Consider the following 27914-nt stretch of genomic DNA (forward strand, 5'->3'; position numbering starts at 1 on the left):
ATGGAACATTCTTCGGATAGCCGAAATGAACCTGCATAGTTTAGACATGGCCTTTCTGTCAGACTGTGCTAAATCAAATATTTTCAAGTCGTTTTGTATACCTCTCGTATATCTGAGGTGGTGAATATGCTTCGTCTTATGCCGTTCTCTGTGTGACTTTCAATAAGTTTTTAATATTCAGGTTTTGAGAAAACCATTGAAACCATCCAAGAGATACGTCCGAGGCCATATTTATCTTCGGTTTTTGAATGTCCTATTGTTGTATCGTGGCATAGCGTTTAGCTTGTTGTTAGTATTTATCAATCTTTTTACTATTATCGCATGACATACCTCTGTACGTTTTAACACACTGATGGCTTAAGGAAGACATGTCTTTCGACTTGGAACAGCCTAGCAGCAATATAAATCGAGCTGGATGTCAGAAACGCGACACCACTAGCACTTCAGTTAAGATGTTTGTGTTGCGTGGCGTCACAGGTCGGGCCAGCCCTGCCTACGCACTGATAACATAAATATCATTTCGCCAACAAAACAATGTGATTTCATCTGCGTAGGTATAACTCACCAAACAGTTAGTGGCAAAAATCTTGAAATCAATACATAAGTTGTATTACAACTTTGATGATGGCTTGGATGGATGATCGGAGATCATAAGGATGTAAGAGCGTAGGCCTAGGGTAGTTTTCCGGAACCGGTACTTACATAAAATGTAGGCGTAATTGCGGTTGTACGAGTATGAATGTACTTTAAACTAACTTTTATCCCGCAGACCTGGACAAAATAATAATAATAAAAAAAAAACTATTTGAAATTGTATTAAAACAGTGAAAGAATTTTTCATTATCGGTTGAATAGTTTCGGAGCCAGACGCCTCAACAAACCTTTTACTTTAACCAATGAATTCTGTTCAAAGATGCACATTGGTAATTGGAAGTCAATTAATTTCCCAAGGCTTTTCCGACTTGCTCTGTACTAAAGACGACTGAAGAAGCCTGACATCAATTCAATTACTTTACCTAACTGTGATTTTATTTTGAAACACGAAATGCATACTTTCAAAGATTCCTCGTATTCATATTTAAAAAAAAAAACTGCATATGGAACGTAAGCGCAACGGAATAGAGAATATGTCAATTGAGTGAGATTGATATTAAAGCGCGGGCTGGGGAAGGGGTGGCTCCCGCGTCCGACCGCTACAGATACAATTTGCTGTTTTACGTTTGTTGCAATACTGTTCGATTACAAAAAATGTTTCTCTTGTTTTATGCCTTTGACAGCGCTTGTTGATTTTGTGTTCAAATGAAAACTGGCCAAAGCATTTTTGAAAATCAAAAGCTTCGACTGATGCGATTGAAGTTTCATGTTGTGACGTGGTCTTGTATTCCAAACTGCTGGGTGTTTTTAGTGGTCTTATGTGAGTAACATACGCAGTATATTCAGGTTTGATCAATATTTGACGAGTAACGGGACCCGCATATCGTTCGATACGACGACAGTTAATCAACAACTGATATTAATAACACATAATGTAACAGTAAATGTAATGTTCATTTATTATCATTCGCGCGTGAAAACACTGCCTTAATGTGCGTGTAACGTTTTGTCAGTCGATAAGATATGAACGTATTGCTGCCTAAATGTAATCCTTAGGTTAGGTTAGGTAGGTTAACAAATTATACAAGATACAAGTTTACTAGTATTTCAAACTTAACATGGAGACGAAATAATATAATAATTTCGAACAGTATTATATCTATAAACATCTATCATTTGTTATTAGAGTCCTACCATCGTCTAAAGCTAAGCGTCCACTTGTCGGTATCGTACGCAACGGACGTATCGCACGCAACGGATCGTAGTATTATTTATATAGAAACTCAAACAAGTGCGTCCACCTGTCCGCATCGTACGCATCGCACATCTTGTTTGAGTTTCTATATAAATAATACTACGATCCGTTGCGTGCGTTGCGTCCGTTGCGCACGATACCGACAAGTGGACGCTTAGCTTTAAACGGTATTTTAAACTCAATTCAGGTCAGAAACACGACTTTTATGAAGTTATGCTAATAGAAGGGGGTGAACTTGACAACACCCTTAGGTACTGTAAGCCGTATGATCTGTCAAATGTTGCATTCCACTTGTTAGGGCAGGTTCAAGGGCGCGCTCGGGACGGGATCGATACACCGCCCACATTTGGACTGTGCCAAATCGATAAAATTAACTTTTGTCTACAACTTCCGTTCAATTGAACTGCTGCACTACGATTTTCAAGTATGTGTTCTATTTAAATGGTTGCACCGATTGCACGTGTAATTTATCTTCTATTGAAATACATTTTAAGTTTAAATCAAAGTACAAAACTGATGGACTAGTTCGCATGGTAACTCCATTGAATCGCCCAGTTAATATAAGTAAAGTTGCCGTCGCCAGCCACCACTTTGCCCCCGGCCCGGTACGCGCAATCCACTGCAATTCTTTTCAGCAAGTTGAATTCGTTTCACTTCTTTATACTGTATTGGTTACAAACTTGTAACGTCTATCTCTGTGAGCTATACACCAGCACATAGCTTTTAATTCTCTCTAATTTCTAATAACTGTTAAATCGTTAGGAACCCCCGCCCCCCCTGCGCGAAACTGAATCGCACTTCGCCGGCCCTTTAAATACGATTTACGGGCTGAAATTTTTTTGCAATAATAACAGCGTCGATATGCTTCATTTATTTCCGTATAGAAGAACCAACCTTTTTCAAGTATGAGTATGTGACTTGGATTCCGAGGCAGGCAAACACCAATGACAAGTACCAAAAACTTAGGCAAGTCGTCTAAGGCCCAGCTGTTCGTACGTTACGGTAAAGTTAAGCTTGTGGCACATTATAGCAGCACCGCAACAGCACGGCTGCAGCACGGCGTCGCCTCGAATTAAGACTACGGCTAGCTGCCAGCGCGCCAACCACGCGCTGTCCGCTCGCCGTCGGCGCGCCGTCCGCTCGCCGTCGGCGCGCCGGCCGCGCGCCGGCCGCGAGGTGTAAGCTTGCTGTCACCGCAAACTCAATATTATTTTAAGACGATTATGATTGATGTTATGATTGAACACGACGTAATAACGTTGTTTCGCTGCCGGCTCGGAGTCGGCGCGCAATTAGCACGCCGTCGGCGCGCTGTACGCATGAGGACCGCTCGCTTGCAGCACGCGGGCGGCGAGTCGAGTTGTGTGGAAGCGGCAAGCACGCTGACTGCTCGCCGTTGGCTTTTTCATATTGACATTACGAAATATATTATGATATACACGATTTAAAGCTTGTGGCACATTATAGCAGCACCGCAACAGCACGGCTGCAGCACGGCGTCGCCTCGAATTAAGACTACGGCTAGCTGCCAGCGCGCCAACCACGCGCTGTCCGCTCGCCGTCGGCGCGCCGTCCGCTCGCCGTCGGCGCGCCGGCCGCGCACCGGCCGCGAGGTGTAAGCTTGCTGTGACCGCAAACTGAATATTATTTTAAGACGATTAAGATTGATGTTATGATTGAACACGACGTAATGACGTTGTTTCGCTGCCGGCTCGGAGTCGGCGCGCAATTAGCACGCCGTCGGCGCGCTGTACGCATGAGGACCGCTCGCTTGCAACACGCGGGCGGCGAGTCGAGTTGTGTGGAAGCGGCAAGCACGCTGACTGCTCGCCGTTGGCTTTTTCATATTGACATTACGAAATATATTATAATATACACGATTTAATGCTCTAAATTGAATGACAACTTAAATGCTGGTGTGGAGCCGTGCTGTTACGGTGCTGCTGTAATGTGCCACGTCCTTACTGCTCTAAATTGAATGACAACTTAAATGCTGGTGTGGAGCCGTGCTGTTGCGGTGCCGCTATAATGTGCCATAACCTTTAAAGTTAAAATTTTAACAACGCTTTTTGAATTTAAACCCTGTTAATTTTACTTTAACTAGAATTTAATCCTAACCTTGACGTAACCGAGCTTCGAACCGGGCCTAAGTTTGTATGTACATACTATCTAAGTGTACCTTTCTTAGGCACCGCAATGAGTGTGTTTCGGGTGGCACGTTAAGGCGTCATTGAACATCTTTGGTAGTCGTAACGAGTAGTCAGAAGCCAGGAAGTCTGACAACCAGTCTTGCGTAGGGGTATAGGGATGCCCAAGAAACTGGGTTGAGGAGGTCAGATAGGTAATCGCTCCTTGTAAAACACTGGTACTTAGCTGCGTCCGGTTAAACTGGAAGGCGATGCCAACGTACTTGGGAAAAGGCTCGGAAGATGATGATGATCGCCATATTCTGCTATGTTAATCACGTATTCATATTGTTATTATGATAAATGGAGATCAATGTATTTAGATCGAAAGTCGCCTTCAAAATAGAATCGAAACAAAAATACAAACATCCAGATTAAAAAGCACTGCTTTTTGAGAATTTGGTTAATGATATCTCTCAGTCTCCATAATATAAATACGTTTTAATGGCTTTTTCTTTTGTATTAAAACCTTTTATTGTATCAGCTCTATACGTACTATGACAAGCCAATATGGCTGACAGATAGTAGATTTGCAAAATTCCTGGAAGCGGGGGGTGTGTCGAAAGGCCACGCCCATATTGCAGCCCCATATAGATATATATAGCGTATGTAATTATTGCATTTCCACAAACTAGTATTAATATTATCCATCAAGTATTTGTAGCGGTAAATCTAAGGGAACGGGATTTAATCTTCAGTCCCCACTGTTCGGAATGCCACTAAGTCACTATATCTGTACAAGCTGTTGATTTGCATCCGTGCCATATTCAAGGACGTAATTGTGCTAATGATTCTCGCCCAAATCAACAAAAAAATTGGTACGTAATTTTTTTTTTGTTATTCCGTCAATGTCTAGCCGTATTTAAACTTGGCGCGTGTGTTACTGGCCTTAAGACCGTGCTGCGCCCTCACACAAACGCAAACACAAAGCATACACAACGATTTTTCATAAATTTCATTCATAAAATTGGATTACTTCTGAAATACTACAAGATTACAATGATAAAAAAAGCAGTACATATTAGCTATTTCCCGTCTACTGTAATTCCAGTCGATTATTTACGTATTTTATGTCCTCCTCCTGAACTATGGCACAAATGCAAATCAACACCTTGTATATCGCACATACTTAATAATATTCATTATAATTCTAGTCACTAGTTGGAAAATGAAACAAAAATCGTCTCAACTTACACTAAACTGGTGGGCAAGGTGGTTCAGAACCTACGACAATAGTCGACGATCGTATCCCTAATTTTTAAGTTATGACTTTTCTTTAAAAAAGTTTTTGACCAGAGCGGTGATGAGTAGGAAGTTCATTGATTCTTAGGCTTACTGAAAACTGAAGATTCCATTACAACATTTTATGAGGTAGTGCTGTTATTTACTAATTGATATAGTTGTCGAAATATGTAATGAATAAATTAAAAGCACTAGAAAAACACGCTGTTATAAATGCTTAACTTAAGATTTGTAACATAACATTTCATTAAAACACCTTTTTAACAAATCTAAACACAACTATGACGAGGTTCTGTCATGAAATTTCACTTCATATCGTCCAGCTCTATTATCAGATACGTTCGACAGGACGGTATTATTGTATCGACATCAGAACTACATGCAGCTGCCAATTTTCATGACGCTACAATCATTAGAAGATGGTTGAATTAGTTACCTTAGATTCCATGACATATTTACTGGAAGCTGACCCCAACATAGGTGGGAAAAAAGTTTCGGAGGATGAGATTCCATGACATATTTATAATATACTGGCCGTTTTCCCGGGGTTTCACCCGCGTCCCGTGGGAGCTACTTCCCGCACCGGGACAAAATATAGCCTATGTCATTCGCAGATATTATAGCTTTCTAATGGTGAAAAAATATTTAAAATCGGTCCAGTAGTTTTTGAGTTTATCCATTACAACCAAACAAACAAACAAAGTTTTCCTCTTTATAATATTAGTATAGAAGTATAGATACATACAGTTCGACCTAATAAAAGGGTGTTAATAGAATCCGTAGTTACAACTTATTTGAACTTTGATGAAGATCCTCTCAGCTTTACAGACTAATGTTTGGTGAGTCGTTATTATAGTGATGACGATGTCTATGAAGATAATTATTTGACAGTCACACTTTCTCATGAAACCGATTGAGTAGATGTAAGGTTATTCGCCAATTGACCGGTAATGACGAGCAGACTCCTTGACACACTAAAAAGTAATCACAGTTGGCGAGAGAATGAATAACGAACCCCTCGGCGTGTCGCTAATTAATGCTGAATCACAATCGTGTGGGACGCTCAACTATGTGCAATTACAATGATTGTGCGCAACGCCACATGTCACACTCACCACTGACGGTGGTAACATGTCCGAGTTCAGTTTGCGCCGATCAAATGTCACCATTACTATGTTAGCAGTTAACAGTTTGTTACAGTTGAAACTATGGTCTGACAATCAAGAGGTTTAGAGGAATTTATAATGATGAACATGTTTCAGAATCGTGGAACGTACACGTCCTACAAAGAGTAGGTCATAAAATCTTAGATAGTCCTACAAAAAATCGGCACCAATATCTGTCCTACAAAAAGTGTGGCGTGTGCAGGACTTAAACGATTCTGTCTTATCCAACGAAATAGGAATGAATTAACAATCCGTGAAAAATTCGGAAGTTACTGTGGGATTTCAGTGCAAAATTCGGCGTAGTTCCGCGCCAGCCGAGAAGTCCCAACATCAGCATAACCACAAGGTATTACGATCTATTTATTATTATACGTCGTAACTCTTTGCAATAAAACTGTCTACAACGTGTTTAAAATAAAAGTATTTTTCGAAACATTTGCCCAACATCGAGTGTGTCAGTAACATTCATAAACTGATGTATTTTGGTTTCCATGACTACGGTACTGTTTTTTGCAAGTACATTAAGTGCATTTTTTTGCAAGTACACTCATACAACTTCAACATGTTATCGTACATGTTGAAGTTGTATGAGTCACGGTGTCCTAGGGCCTCATAGTTATAGTACCTTCTTCTCACAATAAGTAGGTACTTCCGAAAATGTAATCGAGGGTTTCAATTTGTTATTATGTAGCTTCTTTGTAAGTGCATCATGGGACACCAACATTACAAAGAAAGAATCGTTCCTTCTCTGTGTAAAATGGGGCCTCTGCACTGCAGTGGGACAGTAAAGGCTGATGATGAAATACATATTGTCATAAGTATATAAGATTGTCAGTGTTGCCATGAATCAGCTCCTTTTATCTGCAGATTGAAGATGAGCTTCGCTTAATGTGTCCTACAGCCTTGGCCAAAAGTATTGAGCACCTTACAAATTTCGCTAGATCACGGTAATTATGGGAGAAACCCGAATCTATCGTTGAAGTATTCTTTTATCGGTTATCTACAAAGATTTTAAAACAATGACTTATGCCGCAGCTGACAGTAAAACACCTGGGTGCAAAAAAATGTGTCTTTTACAATTTTTGAATTTATTTTCTAGTTCGGTACCATCGCTCGTTGTGACAACATCCAGTGATCTAGTGCGCCTTTGGTATTTTATTTCAAAGTTTTAGGTGTTATAGTTGCGATATGCCAAAATGAAACGAACTTTCTTTAGAATAACGAGTGCAGATACAGCTTCTGCACAAGCAAGGGAAATCACAAGTAGAGATTTCCAAAACTGTGAAATGTTCGCGCCGATCCGTGCATTATGCTATTCAGCGATTCTCTGATACCGGATCACATCAAAATAGACCGAGAACCGGGCGCAAACGCATCACCATAGGCCGTCAGGATCGTCAGTTACTGAGAGAGTCTTTAAGAAATAGCAAGAAAACATCTTCAGAGCTCGCTGCTGAGTTTTCAGAACAATTGAAGAAAACAATTTCTGCTCGAACTACTCGTAGAAGGCTTCAGGAAGCTGGTCTGAAAGGCTGTAAAGCTAAGAAGAAGCCATGGCTCTCCGAGAGCAACAAAAATGCTCGGTACAAATGGGCCTTACAACACCGAACTCTCACCGCTGAAGATTGGTCAAATGTTGTGTGGTCAGACGAATGAAACTTTGAGGTGAGTAAGTCAATATAATGCCCTCACACAATAATATAAAATGTTTTAAATTCTAAACGCATAGAGGAAGTTCTTTTTATTTCCGGAACTCAATATTTTTCTCTTTATTGCAGATTTTTGGTACACCTGGTGTGACCTTTGTGCGTCGCCGGGTGGACGAAGAATGTAAGCCAGAGTGTGTGGTCCTAACCGTAAAACACGGCGGCGGCAGTATAATGGCCTGGGGTTGCATGACCGATTCTGGAGTTGGCGAATTGTTCGTGTGTGAGGGCCGCATGGACTCTTCTAAGTACATAAATGTGCTAGAAACTGCGTTGCTGCCTTCATTCACGAAACTTTTCGGTGACACGAACATGGATAGTGATAAATGCCAGCAGGATAACGCGCCTTGCCACAAGTCTGCCCGCACTATGACTTGGTTTCGGGAAAATAGCATAGAGCTTCTTGACTGGCCTGCCCAGTCGCCAGATCTGAACCCCATAGAACATTTATGGGGTTTATTAAAGCGTCGAGTTAGGAGCCACACAATTAACAACAGAGAAGAATTGAAACGCTACCTGCGCCTAGAATCGAACGCGATTACTGCTGAAGACTGTAAAAATCTTGTTAGCTGTTTACCAAAAAGAATTTCTGCTGTAATTAAGGCAAAGGGTGGACCCACAAAATATTAATTTTCAATTAATAAATAGTAAATTACAAATAAAAAAAAAGTTTTGTTTTATTTCTATTTGATACTCCGCATAAAACTGAAAGATGTCATGGGTGCTCAATACTTTTGGCCAAGGCTGTATATTAAGCTTCACTCCACGCCGCTGTGCTATACGCTGCTAATGTTATTATTCGGTGAGGAGGGTGTTTAGAGGCTCTCAAGTCTAATTCAATAACTTAAATAAATCTCGGATGAGTTTCTGAGTCTCTCAGGAAATCATGTGCATGTATCCCACTTCTGTGAAGGATTTTTATTAGTCAAGCTAAAGTAACTGTCGCATACTTACAGTCATGCTTCATGGATCTTATTGTTAACCCCCGACGCAAAAACGACGGGGTGTTATAAGTTTGACTTGTCTCTGTGTGTTTGTGTGTGTGTGTGTGGCATCGTAGCTCCCAAACGGTTGATCCGATTGTAATGCGGTTTTTTTTTTGTTTAAAAGGAATGTCAGTCGAGAGTGTTCTTAGCTATGTTTGGTGGAAATCGGTTCAGGTCATCAGCTCCTCTGTTAGGTTGACAAGAATGTTACACGCTCAGTTCCCACATCCTCCTATCTTCGTGCCCCAACAGGCTGTTGACGCCCCAACAGACGTAACCCTAAACTGCCTTTTAGTAAACCCATCGAGTGGGCTCGTTGAAATTGTCTTGACTAGTTCTCTTCATGTTTTTAATTGACGAGAACCTGATGCTGGAAATGGGATGTGGCGGATGAAGCCCTGGAATGAAACGGATAAACCGATTTATATTTTTGCTGAAAATCTAAATGACCAAAGGTTAATCTTTATTGTTTCTCAATCTGTGCAATTCTCCCAGAGCCAGTTTGTCATGAGGATTGTTAAACAGCTTCCTTTGGCGGAGATCGCATATTGCGACCCCATCTTAAAATGAAAGAAATGAAATGAAAGAATGACAAATTAAGGAGCTCCTTCAAAAAGCATGAACTAAAATTAAATTATGAATTAAAAAAACCCCCGACCAAAAAAAAGTATTATGACTTTAAAATGTTGGTTTAATTTTGGTGATCATTTACTATTTTTGGCTTACTGATGATTTACTTGGAGTAATTTCACTTAAATACGATAGCAAAATGTTAAAACTTTGGCTATAATTTTACTTTAAAATGTTAGTTTAATTTTGGTGATCATTTACTATTTTTGGCTTACTCATGATTTACTTGGAGTAATTTTACTTAAAAATAGGATAGCAAAGTGTTAAAACTTTGGTTATAATATTACATTTAAATGCGAGTTTCATTTTGGTGATCATTTACTATCATGCTATTTGTTACTATATCGGTGGTCAGTTAAACATAAGCCTTATCTATACTTCTAGACTAATATAATAAAGAGGAAAACTTTGTTTGTTTGGTTGTAATGGATAAACTCAAAAACTACTGGACCGATTTTAAATATTCTTTCACCATTAGAAAGCTATATTATCTGCGAGTAACATAGGCTATATTTTATCCCGGTGCGGGCAGTAGCTCCCACGGGACGCGGGCGAAACCGCGGGAAAGCGTCTATACATTGCCTAAAAGTATATAATTACCTACTTCTAACGTTCGGCTAATAAATTAGAGCGGTCCCCCGACACTTCAAAATTTTGTTTAGCCTGACATGCTTTAGTTGGTACTTACGTAGTGTTAAAAGTATTTTTTGATTTTTATAGGGTTTAGCGTTTTTAAGCTTTTGTCATAATAATTGCGTACTTTTTTGGGTCGGGGTTTTTTTTTAAATTTATAATTTTGATTTAAATACTGTTTATCATGACTTTAACAAACACTGAATTTTAAATCAGGGTCGTATTTAAATCAGTGTCGTTATGACAGCTATGTATGAAATCCAGAGATAATCTGATGTGTATCGTCGTACTCCAGGCTCCATCGATCGGGCCGATTGTGTTTGCACAGCGAAATATGTTCACACAGTGTCAGACGCGTCTGTTGCCTGCATGCTGCTGTTGACACTGCTAAGGCATTCCTCAACTTATAAGAACTAAAGTAAAACACTCTACATTTGTTGTCAGTCTGGCAATTATTGTTGAAGGAACATCGCTATACAACTAGCACATAAACAAATTCCGGGTGCAACAGTCGTTAGTATTCCACTTAGGGGATAGCGATGATTCACTCTACTCTGAAAATATCTCTCCAAGGTCTCGTGGAGATGTGTACTCCGTTATGAATGGAAATCAAACTGTTAAGTCGCATTCTCAAGCTGCCCACACAAAAAGGTGTTCATTTACTAATAATTCAAATAGTTTTTAGGTTTCCATACCCCAAAATATAAAACTGGACCCTATCTTACACTTACTATGAGTTCGCTGTCCGTAATAACCGTTATAGTTAGATAGTTGTAATTTTTATAAATGATGTACCTATTTGTGTTTATGCTTTAACTACAAATACTGGAAACTAGTATAACATAAGTATTTTAGTGGGTAGTGGGTTAGTCTGACTTGCAGTTGGACCGTTTCTTTTATTTCTTATATCAGTAAGATTAGTATAATTAGGATTCAGTAAATTTGCAAGCAAGTAAGGTTGAAAGACGAGTTGACCAGTGTATAACACACAAGTACCAGTTGCGTCAAGTAGCTAGACTGCCTGTATGCGTCGGCTATAGTCAACGATACTCTAGCAGTCTTTTACAAATTATTGTGTAGACATGGGGGACTAGGAGGTCAGCTGGGAGCAAATGACATGTTTCCTGTGCAATTGTATCTACTTACAATGATTTCAGTACTTGCTGGCGTGTAGTTGGCTCTTTATCTTTACGTATCTACCTAACTTTATTCTATCTAAACTTGAAAAACGGACGTGGTTATAACAATGTTAACTTTACTTTCAATATTACGTATTAGTTGATTATCCCATGCATGCAAAGATAATCAAGATGCTAGCCTGCTTAAATATCTTTGAAGCCAATAGCCAGTGAAGATAACAATCTGGTATAACTCGTGATCTGATCATTCGCGGTAATAGTCAATCTTTGTTTTATTACGAAAGTTCTTACAAAACAATGTAATGCGATAAAGTGATATTTTTGACATTAAAAAGTTTAGAGAATTACATTTGAATTAAAGGAACTTTCAGAGTTAAATAAAGTTATTAAAAATATTTTGATTATATGTACTGTCCCGCTACCAGTCAAACAATACACCATAACAAGTTTAAAAACTTTTTAAAAATGTTATAAAATAAATCATGATCCGACCTTATGACTTCACAATCGTATGTAGTGTCGTACGTACCATGGCAAGCTTGTTGCCCACTACATAGTGAATGAGTGTTGTTTATAGCAACATATAAGCTATGTGCTGGCTGGTCGCACAGACAACGATGTTGTTATTGTGAACAGCACGCTGCACACGTAGCGATTGCAAAATGTACGCTGTCAGTAGTACGCTCCCCGCTGCCGCCTCTACTATTATTATTAGTGTCGTGACGCTTATAATCGCGGTTAAATAACACACAGTGCAAAGAAAACCAGCCCGCAGACTTGTTGTGTCTTCGGCGCTCCAAATAAACGCCGCGCCGCGAGATTTGATTGAAAATTAATTGTTTTAATACTTACATACATGTAAAAATGACTATGTTATTACAATAAAGGAACACATGAACATCGTTTACCTATGTGAAAATGTACATGTTATAGAAGTATTGTAGTGGTTTCCGGGTATTGTGAGCATGCGAGTGGTAAGGGCGCTGTAGTGGTGGTAGAGCAGACAGTGTGTGCGTGAGGGATGGGCGTGCTGGCCGGGCGGCAGGCGCACGCCCGCCGCGCCGCGCCTCTGACCCGCAGCTCGCCGGCCCTCCTGTTGCATCCTGCATCCCCGGCAACTAAGGCCCGCCTACCAGATCCCCGGGACACACATTACGCGGATGTGTCCATAACTTGCTCCACTTCCGGACTGATTGCACGCATTGCAACCGCCTGCCGAGGCTCCGCGACCGCTCGGTCTCCTACACTCAAGTCCAGTGCCCAAGTATCACTTCGACACTTTGTTGAAGTTTTTTCTATTTAAAAAGTAAATAAAAGCAGTCAAAATTTGTCTCCGGGCGTGCTATAGTTCTTGCAATAAGTTATTTTCAATGGATACGGATTCGACTCCGTCATCCTTCAGTGACAGTGATTATTATCAGGACAATGACACTTCGCCGCCATCAAGTGCTGATACTTCATCTCGGACACTTTCCATAAGATCAGCATATAATAGAATTTCCAAATATTTGCCGTACAATTCCCACTCCAGTACTAATGGTGGTAAGTTTTTTAGTTTATTTTTAAAATAACTCTAGCTAGCTATTTAATATTATGGAGCATAAAGAAGAAATACCAACACGTCATACTGGATCTAAATTCTCCTTACGGGGAAGTGAGGAAGTTTTTTCCCGCACGCATCTTTTACGAAAATATTAAATAATTGTTAATCTCAAGATAATGTGATTCTCCTTAACAAAATAAATTTTCATTGATTTATGTAACTTAAAGAAAACTAAGCAACTGTTTATATTATTATAATAGATATAGATGACGGCATTACAACTAAAAAAATCGAATTTCTTCAAAAGTCTCCATGCAACTCGGTATTTGGGTTCCGGATGTACAGGGCAATTCAGGAACTTTCATAGAATCATTTGACTACCCGTCTGTCTGTCATGAAATATTCAGGAACGCGTCGGACTACAAAGTGCTACGAGAAATCAAACCTCATAGTAGAAGGAAAAGGCAAAGCAATTCAACAACTTTAAGCTATATCTATATAAAATATCCTTTTTTTATACATATGTTGTCCAAGAAAAAATCATACACATTTGTACCATGCGTGTGGTATATTATTTTAAAGGCGACAACTCAGAAATATTTCTAACAAATCTGTAACACACGCGATCTTGGTGAAAACAGGCAAGAGCCTAGTGGCAGATGCTTCTTATGCAAAACCTAAAAAAGTCAACGTTTGAGCAATGTTGTTCAAACTTGCGGCTTACACAAAACAGAGACGAATGAGTCACCCGACCGACTAGTTCCGAGCATATACACTAAACGATACGTGTATCATGCAAATATATTTATATCGATTTTTTATCTCACCATTGCTACTTACATGCTTTCAAACTGGTACAACAGAGATCTCCTTTGAAAAGCTACGATTTTATCCATAGTTTTAAGCGGAACGATATTTTCATTCTCAGTCAGTACCTGTCTACACTAATAGGTAGGTAGTCTCCCGCTTAGCTTAATACACCTACGTAACAAACTTCCTGTGTAATGGTTCACTAGTTGAACTCAAATACTCACAGCAATGTAGATTAGCTGTGCACAGCACTTGCTAGTTCTGGTAAGGGTACAGTTATTTGGCGCTCCTCCTACTCGACAGCACCGGAATTTGTATGTCCAAAATAGAAACTCATAGTACCAATTAGTTGGTTGCCTAATAGCCATGATCAAATGATTTATTTACAATACGATTTGTGATCATTCAGTTGTTATGCTGTAACTGTCCAATGGGACGTGCGCGCGCGCTACCATATTAGAAATTGAATAGGTCCCGCACGAGGGCTGCACAATAATGTGCGAGCAGTGAACTCGCGGCCGGCGCGGCGGCAGCGCTGGGTCCGCGTGCGTGTGCTCCTAGCCGCCTGATCGCCAGTGTCCGTCCCGTGCTGGTGACCACAGCCTGCCGCAACACACGCGGCTTGCTAACACCTCATTCATTACATATTTCCCTGTATCGCTAAGAAGCTTATGAATGGGTGGGTACGTCGTTTCTACTATTTCTATTACTCCTTTCCGAGCTTAATGACGATGTAGTGTCGCATCTCAACTTAGTAATTTATTTATACTTATCCTAGTTGAAACCTTTGTAGGTATGCGTTTATATTTATTCCGTGTGACTCGTACATGTAAGCCCTCTCAGGAGAGATAAATACTAGAGAGGATCTGAGCACTTTGCTTAATTAAATTTCGTTAAATTAAACAAACGAAGTTTTTGGAACTCCGTAGTAATACCGGTTAGTTTGTTTGAACAAATAAACCCCTCGTATTATATCCTTTGATAAATTAAAATGTATGCTAAAACTTGCTGGTGTATGTTGTTTAGTGCGATACGTTCATTCACTAATTTTGACGTAAATTCCATTTTTTTTGTCAGCTTAAATATGTCGCTCGTGCAAAACAATTTAGGTAAATGCCTATCACACAAAGTAGTTACAATGATAATATTTTTTTGGACAATCTCCTTTTCACTTTTATCAGAGTAACGATAGTGAACCCTAGAGGTAGCCGGCATTTGAAGGTCATTAGTCTGAGGAGCAGCCATCAATGAGCACTCAACAAGTTCGATCCCCTAGGAAATTTGCGATCCAATCGCGTAACTCAGTGGGGCAGGCTTTATAACGAAGGTCAGCGAAAAGCACGCCACCCCACGCCTGCCGAGTTGTTCATTCACGTGTTTATTATTGTTTCGCCGATATCGATAAAATAACCTGCCAATTTACTAACAAAAACTTCCGCCTACATTTTTTAACTAAGTATGCCGAACTGTGCTCCAATTTAACGAACACTTCTAAGCAGCATAATGGAACGTATTCTCTCTTCAAATCAAATAGAAAAAAATAACAGTGCAAACAAACTCGTGTGGCGCCTAAGCATATAAATACATCAGCGGGTATCCACATGAATACTATTCGCAGTCAATGTCAGCCTGCTTAAAACGTCGTGAATTACATAGTACAAGGTTAATTTTCATTTATTTATGATGTGTGTCAGTGGTGCGCCCGCGCCGGTGTAGCGCCCCACGCGCTCCAAATACATCACTTCATATTATTTTAATCCTCCGCCTGTGTCATCATCATTGTATATCACTTTTGTACTATTTCCGTTTGCTATTATAAAATCTATAATGTAAAAATGAATCGCAAAATGTGTTGGTAAGCGCATAACTCAACAACGCCTGGACCAATTTGGCTAATTCTTTTTTTGTTGTGTTTGTTATTGTCAGGAGAAGGTTCTTATGAAAAAAAAATAGGGTAAAGTAGAGAAGTCAGTTGACGGGAGCGAAGCCGCGGGCAAAAGCTAGTATCAATATAAAAAGCAAATGTCTGCCTGCGCAGTATCTTATCAATGAACAGGTTATTATTTCGTTTATTCTACAATTTTTAATTTTTATCATCAAAAGTATAAACAGTTTGAATTTTTAATGATTTTGCGACCATATTGGTTTTAAAATCTAGTAGGTATTTGATGGTGTGCCTACCTTATCGAAGAGCCAGATCGGTACGCTCAACGTATCGTTATCCTTATTCTAATCGGATTGCAATTATTGTAAGAACTACTTCTTTTCCTTCAATATCAACTACTTCTAGTTTTTAAAAACTTACAAACTTTTTACAAATTGTAGTCTGATGAGCCCGTGCACCGCAGTCGCGCTTTGCGTCTACTACATAACTAGACCAAACATAGTAGGCAGTTTGGAAACCAGCTATCTACTAATAAAAAAACAATAATTGAACTCGACGATCAAATGTTAGTCGCAAACAAAATGCAAGTCTAGTAATAATGGACATGCTATAAAACAAATGCGTAGTAGGTACGAATCTAGTGTTATAGAGTAGAACAAACACCATACACGTAGTGATGTGACGCAAACGTTCCGGAATTCAACCTTAACATTGAAGATGAGCACCGTGATTTAAATATAACTCCGCATCTGTACTTGTAGGGAGTTTTTGTTGCCAGATGAACAATATAATTTAAACTCTATTCCCCCACATTAGTGTAGTATCGCGCGCGGCCGCACCACCGCACTCGGCCACTGGGTTACGCGGTCCGACTACAGCGTGTGGCGTGTAGTTATCGCTCCTTGCTCAAATATTTTTTGTTCATCCACTTTCCGAAAACCATTCATGTTATTCTCAATTATCACGCTCTCTCTTTAAGCTATTTAACATTTTTAATAGGTATGCGTTCATACCAATCAAAAAGTAATTCGTTAAGGTCTCTCAGTAACGATTATGCAATATAATGTCACATTTTACTGAAACTAGGCTAATTAAATAAGCTCTTTTGCACGTTAAGCATACAAACGGACAGTACCCCAGAAACGCCGTAAAGCGTATACCTAATATTTGTAAAAGGGCCTGATGAATTCGAAAGTTTTTAATCCATTATAGCAACGCGGACATGAACATTTTTGCTCAAAGTTTGGTTCCAACAACTCATGAAAATATTGCAAATGTCTGAAAGTTTCAAAACATCTACTATTCATAACGTGAGTTCATATACTATTCATAAAATGCAACGTGCAGGTACACCAGAACGGCCGGTACACTTTAAATCTCGCCCAAGTATTCGGGCAAATAAAGAATACAATTTGAAAGCCCTTAGAGTGAGAAAATAAACAATTCAGTTGTTGAGAAATCATGCGAAGTCTCACCGACACGCCAGTGCCGTGAAACCATAATGTTATTGTTCGCCAGCCACCGCACCATTACCTCTCTGCTGTGAAAAAATAACAATTGGGCCGGACGCCAACCGTTTTCGCACGTCCGGCTAATCGGTAACAAATAGATTATAGATATCGTTACGCTTTTACTGCTTGCCAAGCGAACGATTCCGTGATGGCTTGTACTGACTTGAAGTGAACGTGAAATGTCAACAGCCGCACTCGGCTTCGCTAAGCGATGCCTGCACTAGAGCTGTAGCGTCTCTGCGCTTTTATCCAGCCCATTTAGCTGGAGACACTCATGTCTACAAATAGGTACAATATTAAAAAAAAAATATTATATGCCCCTTCAGTTTTGATTTCAAGCAATTTGCAAAATGACGAAACTAGATCGATGAGGAATCAAATTGATTGAATTGAAATAAAACTTGTCTAAATAGTGTTGATGTAGTAGCAAGACTGTCAGTCCAGGTTGAGTCGAAGCTCTCGCAAGAGAATCGATAGATGAAGCTTCTGTAAACACGTCGCCCGATTCCGAAGCCGATCTCACGGAACACTGGTTTCGGCTACATCCAGCCTTCGCCAGTAGGCACGAGACACACTCGCTTTCATTTTTTTGCATATTTAAACTTTTTTGAGTGTGTCACCACCATTATTAGTTATAAGAGTACAGTAAAAAAATGGTACCATTTGAATATTGACAACTGTACCGATGAATTAATTTGTAGTTGTACATTAAAACAGTGTCCATTATTGTTTTTTCAAAACTTATTACAAATTATGCACATTTCTACAGTTTTTAAGCATTTTCCCACAATAAGTAAATTGTGAATGGAAATATATAGGAAGTTATAAAAGTGTTGCGGAATAATAAAGGCACAGCACTAAAAGGGCGCGTGGCCGTCGCGCCGCCTCGTTTGACAGTCGAGGCGACGACACCCGCCGCCCCACATGTTCCTCTGTTCGTGGTGTTACAGAGCGTTGCTGCTTCTGGCAGGTAATTTCCTCGCATTGCCAACCCTTCCTTTTAAAAAGAAATCGCTTTAAATGGACCAAACATAAATGATGTTAGGCAATAGATCATTATACGTTGAACATCGTCCAATAAACATGTGGCCGTAAACCGGAGAGTGGGAATGTGTGAACAGCACGTCATATTTCACGCTTATCTGTGCCACTACAGAAGTAAATCGTCGATGAAATCCCATTCAATTAGCGGAACATGTTTTAGTTTCCATTCGTCAAGTCAACACTCGGTGCCATTAATTCGGCAGTGAACTGATGTGTTGTTTCCGAATTGCTGATCATACACCAACTTTGTAATAGAACTAATTTTCATGTAGGGTGCGTTTAAATTATAATTTAGTTTCCAGGAATAATTATTCCTGCTAGCTACGTTGTTTTCATTTTTCGAAACTACTTTAAATGTAGATAAATATACCGACCCCTTTGATTTTAGTCACTTTTATTTTTTTAAGCAATCCTGCAGTCTCCAGAACGTAGCATTGTTTCGTGGCCTAGACTGTGATATTTGCAGTGATTTGCGTCTGTAGTTGTTATGCACACTTATAGCCATTTCACGATCCTGCTAAGTCCTACACATACATAGGTTTAATAGCGTGCATTGTTCGACTAAAGAGATTTGAGTGAAACGTCAGACGAGAGGAAAACCAGGCGAGCTACCGCATTGTCGGCACGTCGTGCTCGACACACGCCTGTAGGTAATTGAGCGTACACGGCTGTCATAATAGTCGCACGCCGTAGCTCGCCTCACTACGCTGGCGGATATTATTTGTCACAGTTGATGAATTTGAGCGGCTAAACGAACACTACGCGTTTACGCATTCCAATATGTATTTGGAGGATTAACACGTCTCCATATTCAAATGCAAATAGGAGAAAATGTATTTGAAAACAATTCCGTTATATTTATTTGCATAATGGTCCTACTGCAAAACCTCGCAATAGGTACTTATGGGACGTGTGACGATTAAACATGACGGCTGTCCAGTGCAATGGACGTTTTGGAATTAACGCTGGTATCCTTAATTCCGACCTTACGACAAGTAAGTAAACTGAGAAAATGTTATTCCTAATCATACGTGCATACATCCTAAATTCACTTTTTATTGTCAAACTGATATACCACCAAAATTGTTCATGCACAAAGATAACAATTTCACAAACAATTAAAAAATTTTCGCACGCAATTGGTGACTGTTGAGCAGACCAGAAGCAACATTTGCATGCGACACAGTATCGGCCATCGCTGCAACCTTTTAAACAACCTCATTCAAGTAAAATTGCAAACACTTTTTATAATTAACAAATAAGAAACCGCTTGTATGACACGGCTCAAGTTCGAAACTGAAAAGCCGGAAACAAGTAGAACAGTCGCAGTTGGGTACCTCCTAGCGAGATGAGCTAATGTTCAGCTTCTGCGTGCCTTTTCAGTACGTTCCTTGAGATTCATCTTGCACGTAGGTTTTTTCATTTTATTTAGGAAATATTTTTTATTTCAATCTCTGCTTATTTGGTAAAGTAGGTAGGTAGGTTTCAACATATAATTATTCATATCATATCTTAATTAGTCATATCTTATAAGCATATTACGATATCATATTTTGGATGATGATGAGCCCTTTAATTTGACTCCAAAATTACCATTGTTTTTTTTTTTGTTATTTCCGTCTATGGCGTCTTATGCTCGTCATTTTGATTCACATATCAACAAACACTGGGGTAAATAGGGCAAATCTAACGATACCCTCACTGTTGTAATCCCTTCAGCTGTTTAGAAGATATGAGATAAATATAAAGAATGCTAGAGGTGCATACGAACATACTAGATATGCAGGAAAAACACAACCCTTTTAAGCAGTCAGAGAAATGTAAGATATCTTAAAAATAGTTTCTTTTAAATTAGCAAATGAAAGTAATTTTGGTTGTGTGAGGCGCGTATTGTGGGCGGCTCGCGAGGCGACTGTGTGTATGTCTGCGTATGTACAGTCAGCACCAAAAGTCGATGAACAGAATCAACATGACAAAACACCTGTTCACAATAAAATGCCATAAGTTATAGTCGCAACTAGGAAACAAAATAGACTGTACACCAGAAACTTACAAAAGTCGTTAAACACGAGTAGTTTAAAAGTATCTGTGCACTAGTATTCCTAAAGTCGCTGTACACCATCAATCCAAATGTCGCTGAACATCATTGTATCAAAAGTCACTAAACAGCAGTAAATACAAAATTAGGTTAACAAAGTATATTTTTAATGTTGCCGTGTGTTAATGTACTTTTGACGCTTATGTTGTTCAGCTACTTTTGGGACAGTACTTGCATGACCTTAATAATGTATGTTAACGTTAACGTCAGTATCTATTTCAATAATTTTAATAATTATTTTGGAAATACACTCTTTTGCAAAAAAAGCGGGCACCTATGCGAAATCTTAGTTTTAAGGACTTTACGTGTATTTCAAAGGGTTTTAATGATTGTAGTATGTTTCTAGCATCAAAAGGAATAGCCAAGCATGCGTGAGAGTGTATTCTAAATTAGAATTTTGTACAATTGCTAAGAAATTGGTTAAACCTTGTTTTGGACTAATTGCTGGCAGAAAGTTCGTCGGTGTTTTGAAAAGTTTTTGAAGTGATTTTCAGAAAACTGATAATGCAGTTTTAATTAATGATTAATGTACCTTTTTGTTAGATAAAACATTTTTGAAAAACTATGCGTATTTGATAAAATTTTCACCTGCTCTAAATGGGTTATACTGATGATGGATGGCAATGTTAGGAGGGTTTAAGCTATCTAAAAAGTCTAATTGTCGCCGCGCTAAAGCTAAAAAGCTCTCTATAACTCCATAGGTATCTGGTTACTAAACGATGATTTCGCTGAAAGGGAGTCAAGAATTCAAAAGTATTGACCAAACGTATGTTTCTTAAGAAATGAGCAGATAACTAATTATTGTTATGATTTAAGCAGTAAAGTGCTGTAGATGCTAGGAAATCTCGGTGCAGGCAAGTTTATTTAATAAAATGTCAGTGGGATGAAAACACGCTATTTGAACGCTCAGACTCATAGATCTTCGGAGGTCTAGGGAGTTTCCCAAGAGACGAGATTGTTTGAAAATCAGTGATTACGAGACCTTAAGACCTCGTGCTCACAGTATATGCGCTATTTTCTGTATTTTGTAGAATTTCAAGATTTTAAAAAATGTTAATGTCCGAAAGGAGACGAGTTGTGATCGGCACTGCTTACTTTAAATTGGTTTTGTCGCAGCCCAAAGTACTGATACTTCTCTAAATAGTGTTTAATTATGAAAAAGCGATATTTTAAAACACGTGGGTATAATATCTAAACAGAAGAACGCTTTACACTAAAATACCGAAACTCTTAACATTGCCATCAATCATCAGTATAGCCCATTTAGAGAAAATTGTATCAAATACGCATAGTTTTTCAAAAACGTTTTGATCTAACAAAAAGGTACATTAATTAAGACTGCATTATCAGTTTTCTGAAAATCACTCCAAAAACTTTTCAAAACACCGACGAACTTTCTGCCAGCAATTAGTTCAAAACAAGGTTTAACCAATTTCGAATACACTCTCACGCATGCTTGGCTAACCCTTTTGATGCTAGAAACATACTACAATCATTAAAACCCTTTGAAATACACGTAAAGTCCTTAAAACTAAGATTTCGCATAGGTGCCCGCTTTTTTTGCAAAAGAGTGTATTTCCAAAATAATTATTAAAATTATTGAAATAGATACTGACGTTAACGTTAACATACATTATTAAGGTCATGCAAGTACTGTCCCAAAAGTAGCTGAACAACATAAGCGTCAAAAGTACATTAACACACGGCAACATTAAAAATATACTTTGTTAACCTAATTTTGTATTTACTGCTGTTTAGTGACTTTTGATACAATGATGTTCAGCGACATTTGGATTGATGGTGTAAAGCGACTTAAGGAATACTAGTGCACAGATACTTTTGAAATACTCGTGTTTAACGACTTTTGTAAGTTTCTGGTGTACAGTCTATTTTGTTTCCTAGTTGAGACTATAACTTATGGCATTTTATTGTGAACAGGTGTTTTGTCATGTTGATTCTGTTCATCGACTTTTGGTGCTGACTGTACCATGAGGTGCTCTCGACATGTCTATCGATTGACGTGAACTTCATTATTTGAGACCCCTGCGGCGCGGGACGTGACGGGCCGCTTGGTGAGCCTACAAACATGATGAACTTTATTACTGTGACGGCAACTGTGCGCCAAACTGCACTTATTGCATACTGACCGTATCATTTGCTTGCAACGCAATATCGAGCTTGTGCAAAGCCAAATTTGAAACAGCGAAATAGAGCTGGCTCTGACAAGCAACAAAGCAAAACGTTGTTGGACTACTCGGTACGTAGTAAATACGGTATCCAGCCATTTTAGACTGCACACTGCCACTTACATATTGGGTTCACTGCTGTACCTTTGTTACGCACTTTTCTGTATAATAACGCTGTAGCCATGCTTTAATGGTATCTTGGCAGTTTTCCGAAGCGCTTCGTACTCGTATCCGCTCGCCGCACTCGCAGTAGAGTTGGTACAATGCGGGACCATGGGGGCGGAAATCTCATCAGTCGGGATTCGAGAGGCCGGCCATGCATAATGGCTAGTGCGGTCTGATACTGAACTTGACTATCAACACTATAATACTATGAACTATGAACACTTGCAGACTGCAAGGGTGGACGTACACGTAGATATATATTTATTATAAGAATGACCAATTAGATCCAAAAAAACCGTACGAATCCAGAATAGCACGATACTTCACAACATTAACTGAAAAATAAAATACATAACATAGTTGTTGCTGAAACTGAAATTGTGGAGTTCTGAAGCCAGAATAAGCGGCGTAGACATTACTTACAAAAGATTAGTCAGAATTACTGCAAATGCTTTGTTGGACTAACTCTGTCTACACAAACGATGCAAATCAAAGAACCTGCATCAAACAACCTTAAAAGCACATTCATTACGCACAATCTGCTTCATTACTTTTAATATTACTTTTATACTAGTCGTAAACTAAGAAAAACATGTATATTTAGGGTTTCGAGCCAACATTCAAAAAATTCGATCGAAGATTTTCAATTTAATCTATACTTCTATACTAATATTATAAAGAGGAAAACTTTATTTTAAAAATTCTTTCACCATTCGAAGGCTACATTATCCACGATTAACATAGGCTATATATTATACGGTTCGGGCAGTAGTTACCACGGGACGCGGATAAAACCGCGGGAAAACGGCTAGTTTGTTTATAAATACAGGTACAGAAAAAACCGGCCAAGTCCGATTCGGAGTTGCGCACGAAAGGTTCTGCGCCTTTATTACTCACGTTTTACAATCTCAACTGTCTAACTATCAGTATACTTGACACGGACACCAGCCTCCGTGCTTCATATACATATTCTACGAGAATGATGCGAGCCTATGCTATCGGTGCAATAATGTACTTCTTTTCACGTGCGATTTTCATTCCCGCTCGGTTTCGATTAGGTGTACGGCTTTTATTTGGCTTCTGCCGACCGTTACCAATCATTTACCGGTACATCTGCCGATCTGCGTCCATGTACGTTTGTTTTTTTTTTGACAAAATATATTGAAACGAGGGTTCCATATCAAAGAGCAAAAAAGCACTTCGAGTTGAAAGCAATTTTGCATATTTTTTTACTTGTTTAATTTAAACGTTATGATTTTATGAAACTGCTGGCGTTGGATATTGAATAGTAAGCAAAAAACACAGAAAGCTTCTCCATTCGTATTTGTGATTTTTATTTATTTTACTAGCCATTTTCCCGCGGTTTCACCCGCGTCCCGTGGGAGCTACTGCCCGCACCGGGATAAAATATAGCCTATACTACTCGCAGATAATATAGCTTTCTAATGGTGAAAGATGGTTGGATTTATAGATTAATTTGGTGTCGACTTTTGCGATATCGCCACGCATGGCAATTTCGATGATAGTAGGTACTTTCTGCGGCTGACACATTAGCCGGCGGCATGTGTAGATGCACTATTACTTGAGCATTGAGTGAAGGAACAGGGAGTGCACCTGTGTCTGCGCAAATGCTTGTGCACTATAATATGTCCTGCGCAGTTGGCTGATCTCCTTACATGAGAACAGCCGCCGTAGCCGATAATCGGCTAGGAGGACATCCCTTGAGCATATTTTTAATTTTACTAAGGCAATGTTTTTATTTGCAGAAGCGTCCAATTCGGACCCCGGTGGGAGCGTGAGCGCCGCCAGCCCCGTCAAACAAAGGAAGGCCTTCAGCGGGTAAGTGGTTTCAAGTTTTGTATTATTTAAAAATACTTACATCAAAGCTCGTTGAGAAAGATCTAGGTAGATGACCTTTAGTAAAGCTGCACTAAACGTTAACGCACGATACTGTACCATCCTTGGCAAAGGATCTAAACAAGACAAATGTTTAGTTGTGAAAATGAATCCCCAAATAACTCAATAATGTTCTGTTTGGCTCACACGCACTGAATTCCGCCATTTCATTTAAATATTTGTTTTGAACCCTAAACATCATCACAAATTAGCAAGGAGGTTTTTCAGAAAAGGCAATGCGTATTCCTATCTGTTGATGAATACTAAAGCGAATAGGTAACTCGGTCGCTTTCTACTTCTTCGTTTTTTTATTATCTCGGTATGGTTTTATCTAATTGCGCGACGATAGGCGGCTCAGTCGCTCGCGCGCCAGTGCTGCGCAGGCGTCGCTCGCGCAGACGACATGCACGCCGACGCGGACGAGCCGCGGCTCTGTTGCGCCAACTGTTTCCATCATATCAGGTTGTTTGTTCCACTCACCGTTATCTTCCCGGACATCTAAAATCATTTTGTTCGTTTCTTATTTCGGAAAACGTCGACGGAGTGCACCGATGCTGTGTTAGTGTCTACATGTACTTTCTGCTGTGCTGTTCTTTGAACAAGCGAAGGTGTTTACCAAATGCATCATATTCATGATGAGCGTTAAACATTACGTAACGGTTTGTCATAGACGAATGGATTAACTTATTTGTTGGATTCTAGCGGGTGCATGATATATTCGTCGGCACTCGGTCTTCGTGATTATTGACGTGTCACATCACACGGAACACTTCAGGACGCGGCTTTTACCTCTACATTGTAAAGCGTAATGCTTGCGATTCAACAAACGACTAGCCTAGCTTCCGCCTGAACCATGCGGTGCTGTCAGTGCCGTCTTGAAAGGACACACCAAACAATAATCCTACAACATAGGAACATAGGAATATTTCGTCAGTTTCACATTACTTTTGTATAAGATACATGATTGATCTTTTCAATTGTACCGAATTTTTACTAGCTAAGTAGGTACTCGTTTCACGCATTAGACACCTCATGTCTAGTTGTATGGATAAGTTTTAGTTTTTGAATCATTCACTTCATTACATATCAACATTACTTACTTCAGTACTATTTCGAGCACCTACCTGATACAAAAACACTCTTATGTCACTCTTATCAAATCTCAACAATGTACCTTCGTTATCTTATCTCGCCTCAGTGAGCCTCACCAGTAAACAGACAAATTAGAAGATTTTGCGTCCATTTTGCATATACCTAACAGAAGACTATATAAAAAATCGTAATAGATTATTCGTAGGCAAAGGAAAGAATCATTGTGAGCTTAGTAAAAAGCTGTAAATGAATATGTTTCATCGATTTGGGCAATAGAGCGGCCGTAGCTAGGTGAATATTTGTAGTGAGGAGCGACGACGGGCCGATGAGTTCATTACCTAATTGATGGATGTAGTTAAGGTGTCGGCGGCCGGGCGCGCCGCCCTACGCGCTCATTACAATTGCAACAGTATCGGCGAGTATCTCGGCCGATACCGCTCCTTGTCCCCGATCGACTCCTTCCGAACAGCTTGATAAGAGTGTTTGTGCACGTTCTGCATGTGAGTCAGTACACACGTGACCGCAGCAGTGAGCGTGTCGCAGTGATGTTAGCGCGCCGCTACAGTTATGTGGAATCAAGTCGTTTGTGTGAAGTAAGTGTCCAGTGTAGCCATCCTAGTGTGATGTGAGCCGGTGCGGGTCACGGCTCGCTGCTGGGGAATGTTCTGCTGGCGGCGCCGGACTGCGACCACAATGCGGTGCCAGGGCCTTGGCTCTCTGCTGATCTGACCGCGGTCCGCAGTAACACTGCACATGAATACGTGAAAACACTTGACGAAATTTTAATATGTGACACCAGCAGGTCCAATAAGTTTATCGTTACATGTTTCGTATCAGTATCATTAATCGCAACCGTGAAACATTTTCATGTGGGTGATTACTGTCACGGCGTCTTCCAATGTTTTAAAGCGTAGGTAAATATCGTGCGCTGACTGTTTCAAATATCAACTCTTTAATTTACTATCAATGATGATGTTTTATTTGCGGATCTAGCTGTCTGGTGTGATCACCATGTGTGGTTTTGCTGGGGATGTTGTTCCGCAACGTCTTCCCTCAAGTAACCCCTGAGGAACACTTCCGTAGGGAGTATTTAAGGGAATACGTTGCCTTTTGTTAACGATCAAAAAGTGCTCATTTATCGGTCTAATATAAATTGATTTTCATCTGGTGGTGATGTCAAAGGAAAACTCATACTATTGAAAAAAAAGCAACAATTTATTGAGGCAATTCAAGTTTGGCTTCACATTTTCGCAATTCGTATTATTCCCAGACTCTGGTACAGAGCAAAAGCTCAGATGAAGTAGGTACCATGTTAGCAAGTGCTTCCCACGCCTCGAACTTGATCTCTCAGAGCGTTAGCATTTACTACTTGACTATACCAAAGTTTATTAGCCTTATTGCACGTATGTATGCCTGAATAATTCCAGTTACAATGGATGGTTTTTCGTAGTCGAGTTTGGCTATGTATTTGTAAAGTACAATTTGCGTAGAATTCTTCTCAGTTATGAGGCCGCGGGTTCGATTGGCAAATACCTATGTTTTCAAACTTAGGTTTGCTTGTAATGCTCTGTAAGCGAGTCTTGGACATTAATGTCTAACGGTACAAAAACTTCGCGTGCACTTAGTCCATACCTACAAATCCTGCTTAAAAAAGAGTTGGCTACGAGAAGATCCTCTGTTATGGTGTAGTTTCTCATAAACATGACACATAGAGTGATGTATAGCCAGACAGTAACTGCATGTCAGTTTTGTAAGTCACGCGCTCCCCTTGTACGCATATCGTGTGTACGTATGTATAGCAAAATGCATTTGATTTGCTTTTGGCAGAGGACGATTGATTAAGAACGTCCGACTAATGCCGGCTTAACAACAAAATCTGTGCAAATATTATGTTCAAGGATTGATAAATATTAGAGAATAAATGGATTAGGCGACATCTAGCTCACATGAAATCTGTCCCGAGGGCGAGATGTCCCCTTTAGTCAGACGTTGGGCCCGGATTCGCTCGAATGAAACAAATTTTCATGGCTGGGCTAGTTGTCCCTAAGGAAAACGACTGGGTGTCAAGTGACCCACTGAGGTAAATTCGGGGATTATGGAACTTGTGAATTTTTTCATATCTCGAAATCATCAGAAGGCTAAATAAC

At 39.6% G+C, this 27914-nt stretch overlaps 1 protein-coding gene across 6 annotated transcripts in view; it reads left to right on the forward strand.

The window, feature by feature from the left end:
• The window catches only part of LOC124644988 (kalirin), a 145672-nt gene that overhangs the window by 96537 nt on the left and 21221 nt on the right, over positions 1–27914 (forward strand). For all 6 annotated transcript variants that reach the window (XR_006986132.1, XM_047184699.1, XM_047184696.1 and 3 more), the window contains exon 31: positions 24546–24618. Coding sequence is in view for 5 of the 6 variants with exons in the window: in XM_047184699.1 (XP_047040655.1) it covers positions 24546–24618 (73 nt within the window). In the remaining variant the exon portion in view is untranslated. The remainder of the gene's footprint in view (positions 1–24545; positions 24619–27914) is intronic.

Source organism: Helicoverpa zea, chromosome 31 (assembly GCF_022581195.2).
Source record: "Helicoverpa zea isolate HzStark_Cry1AcR chromosome 31, ilHelZeax1.1, whole genome shotgun sequence".
NCBI lineage: Eukaryota > Metazoa > Arthropoda > Insecta > Lepidoptera > Noctuidae > Helicoverpa > Helicoverpa zea.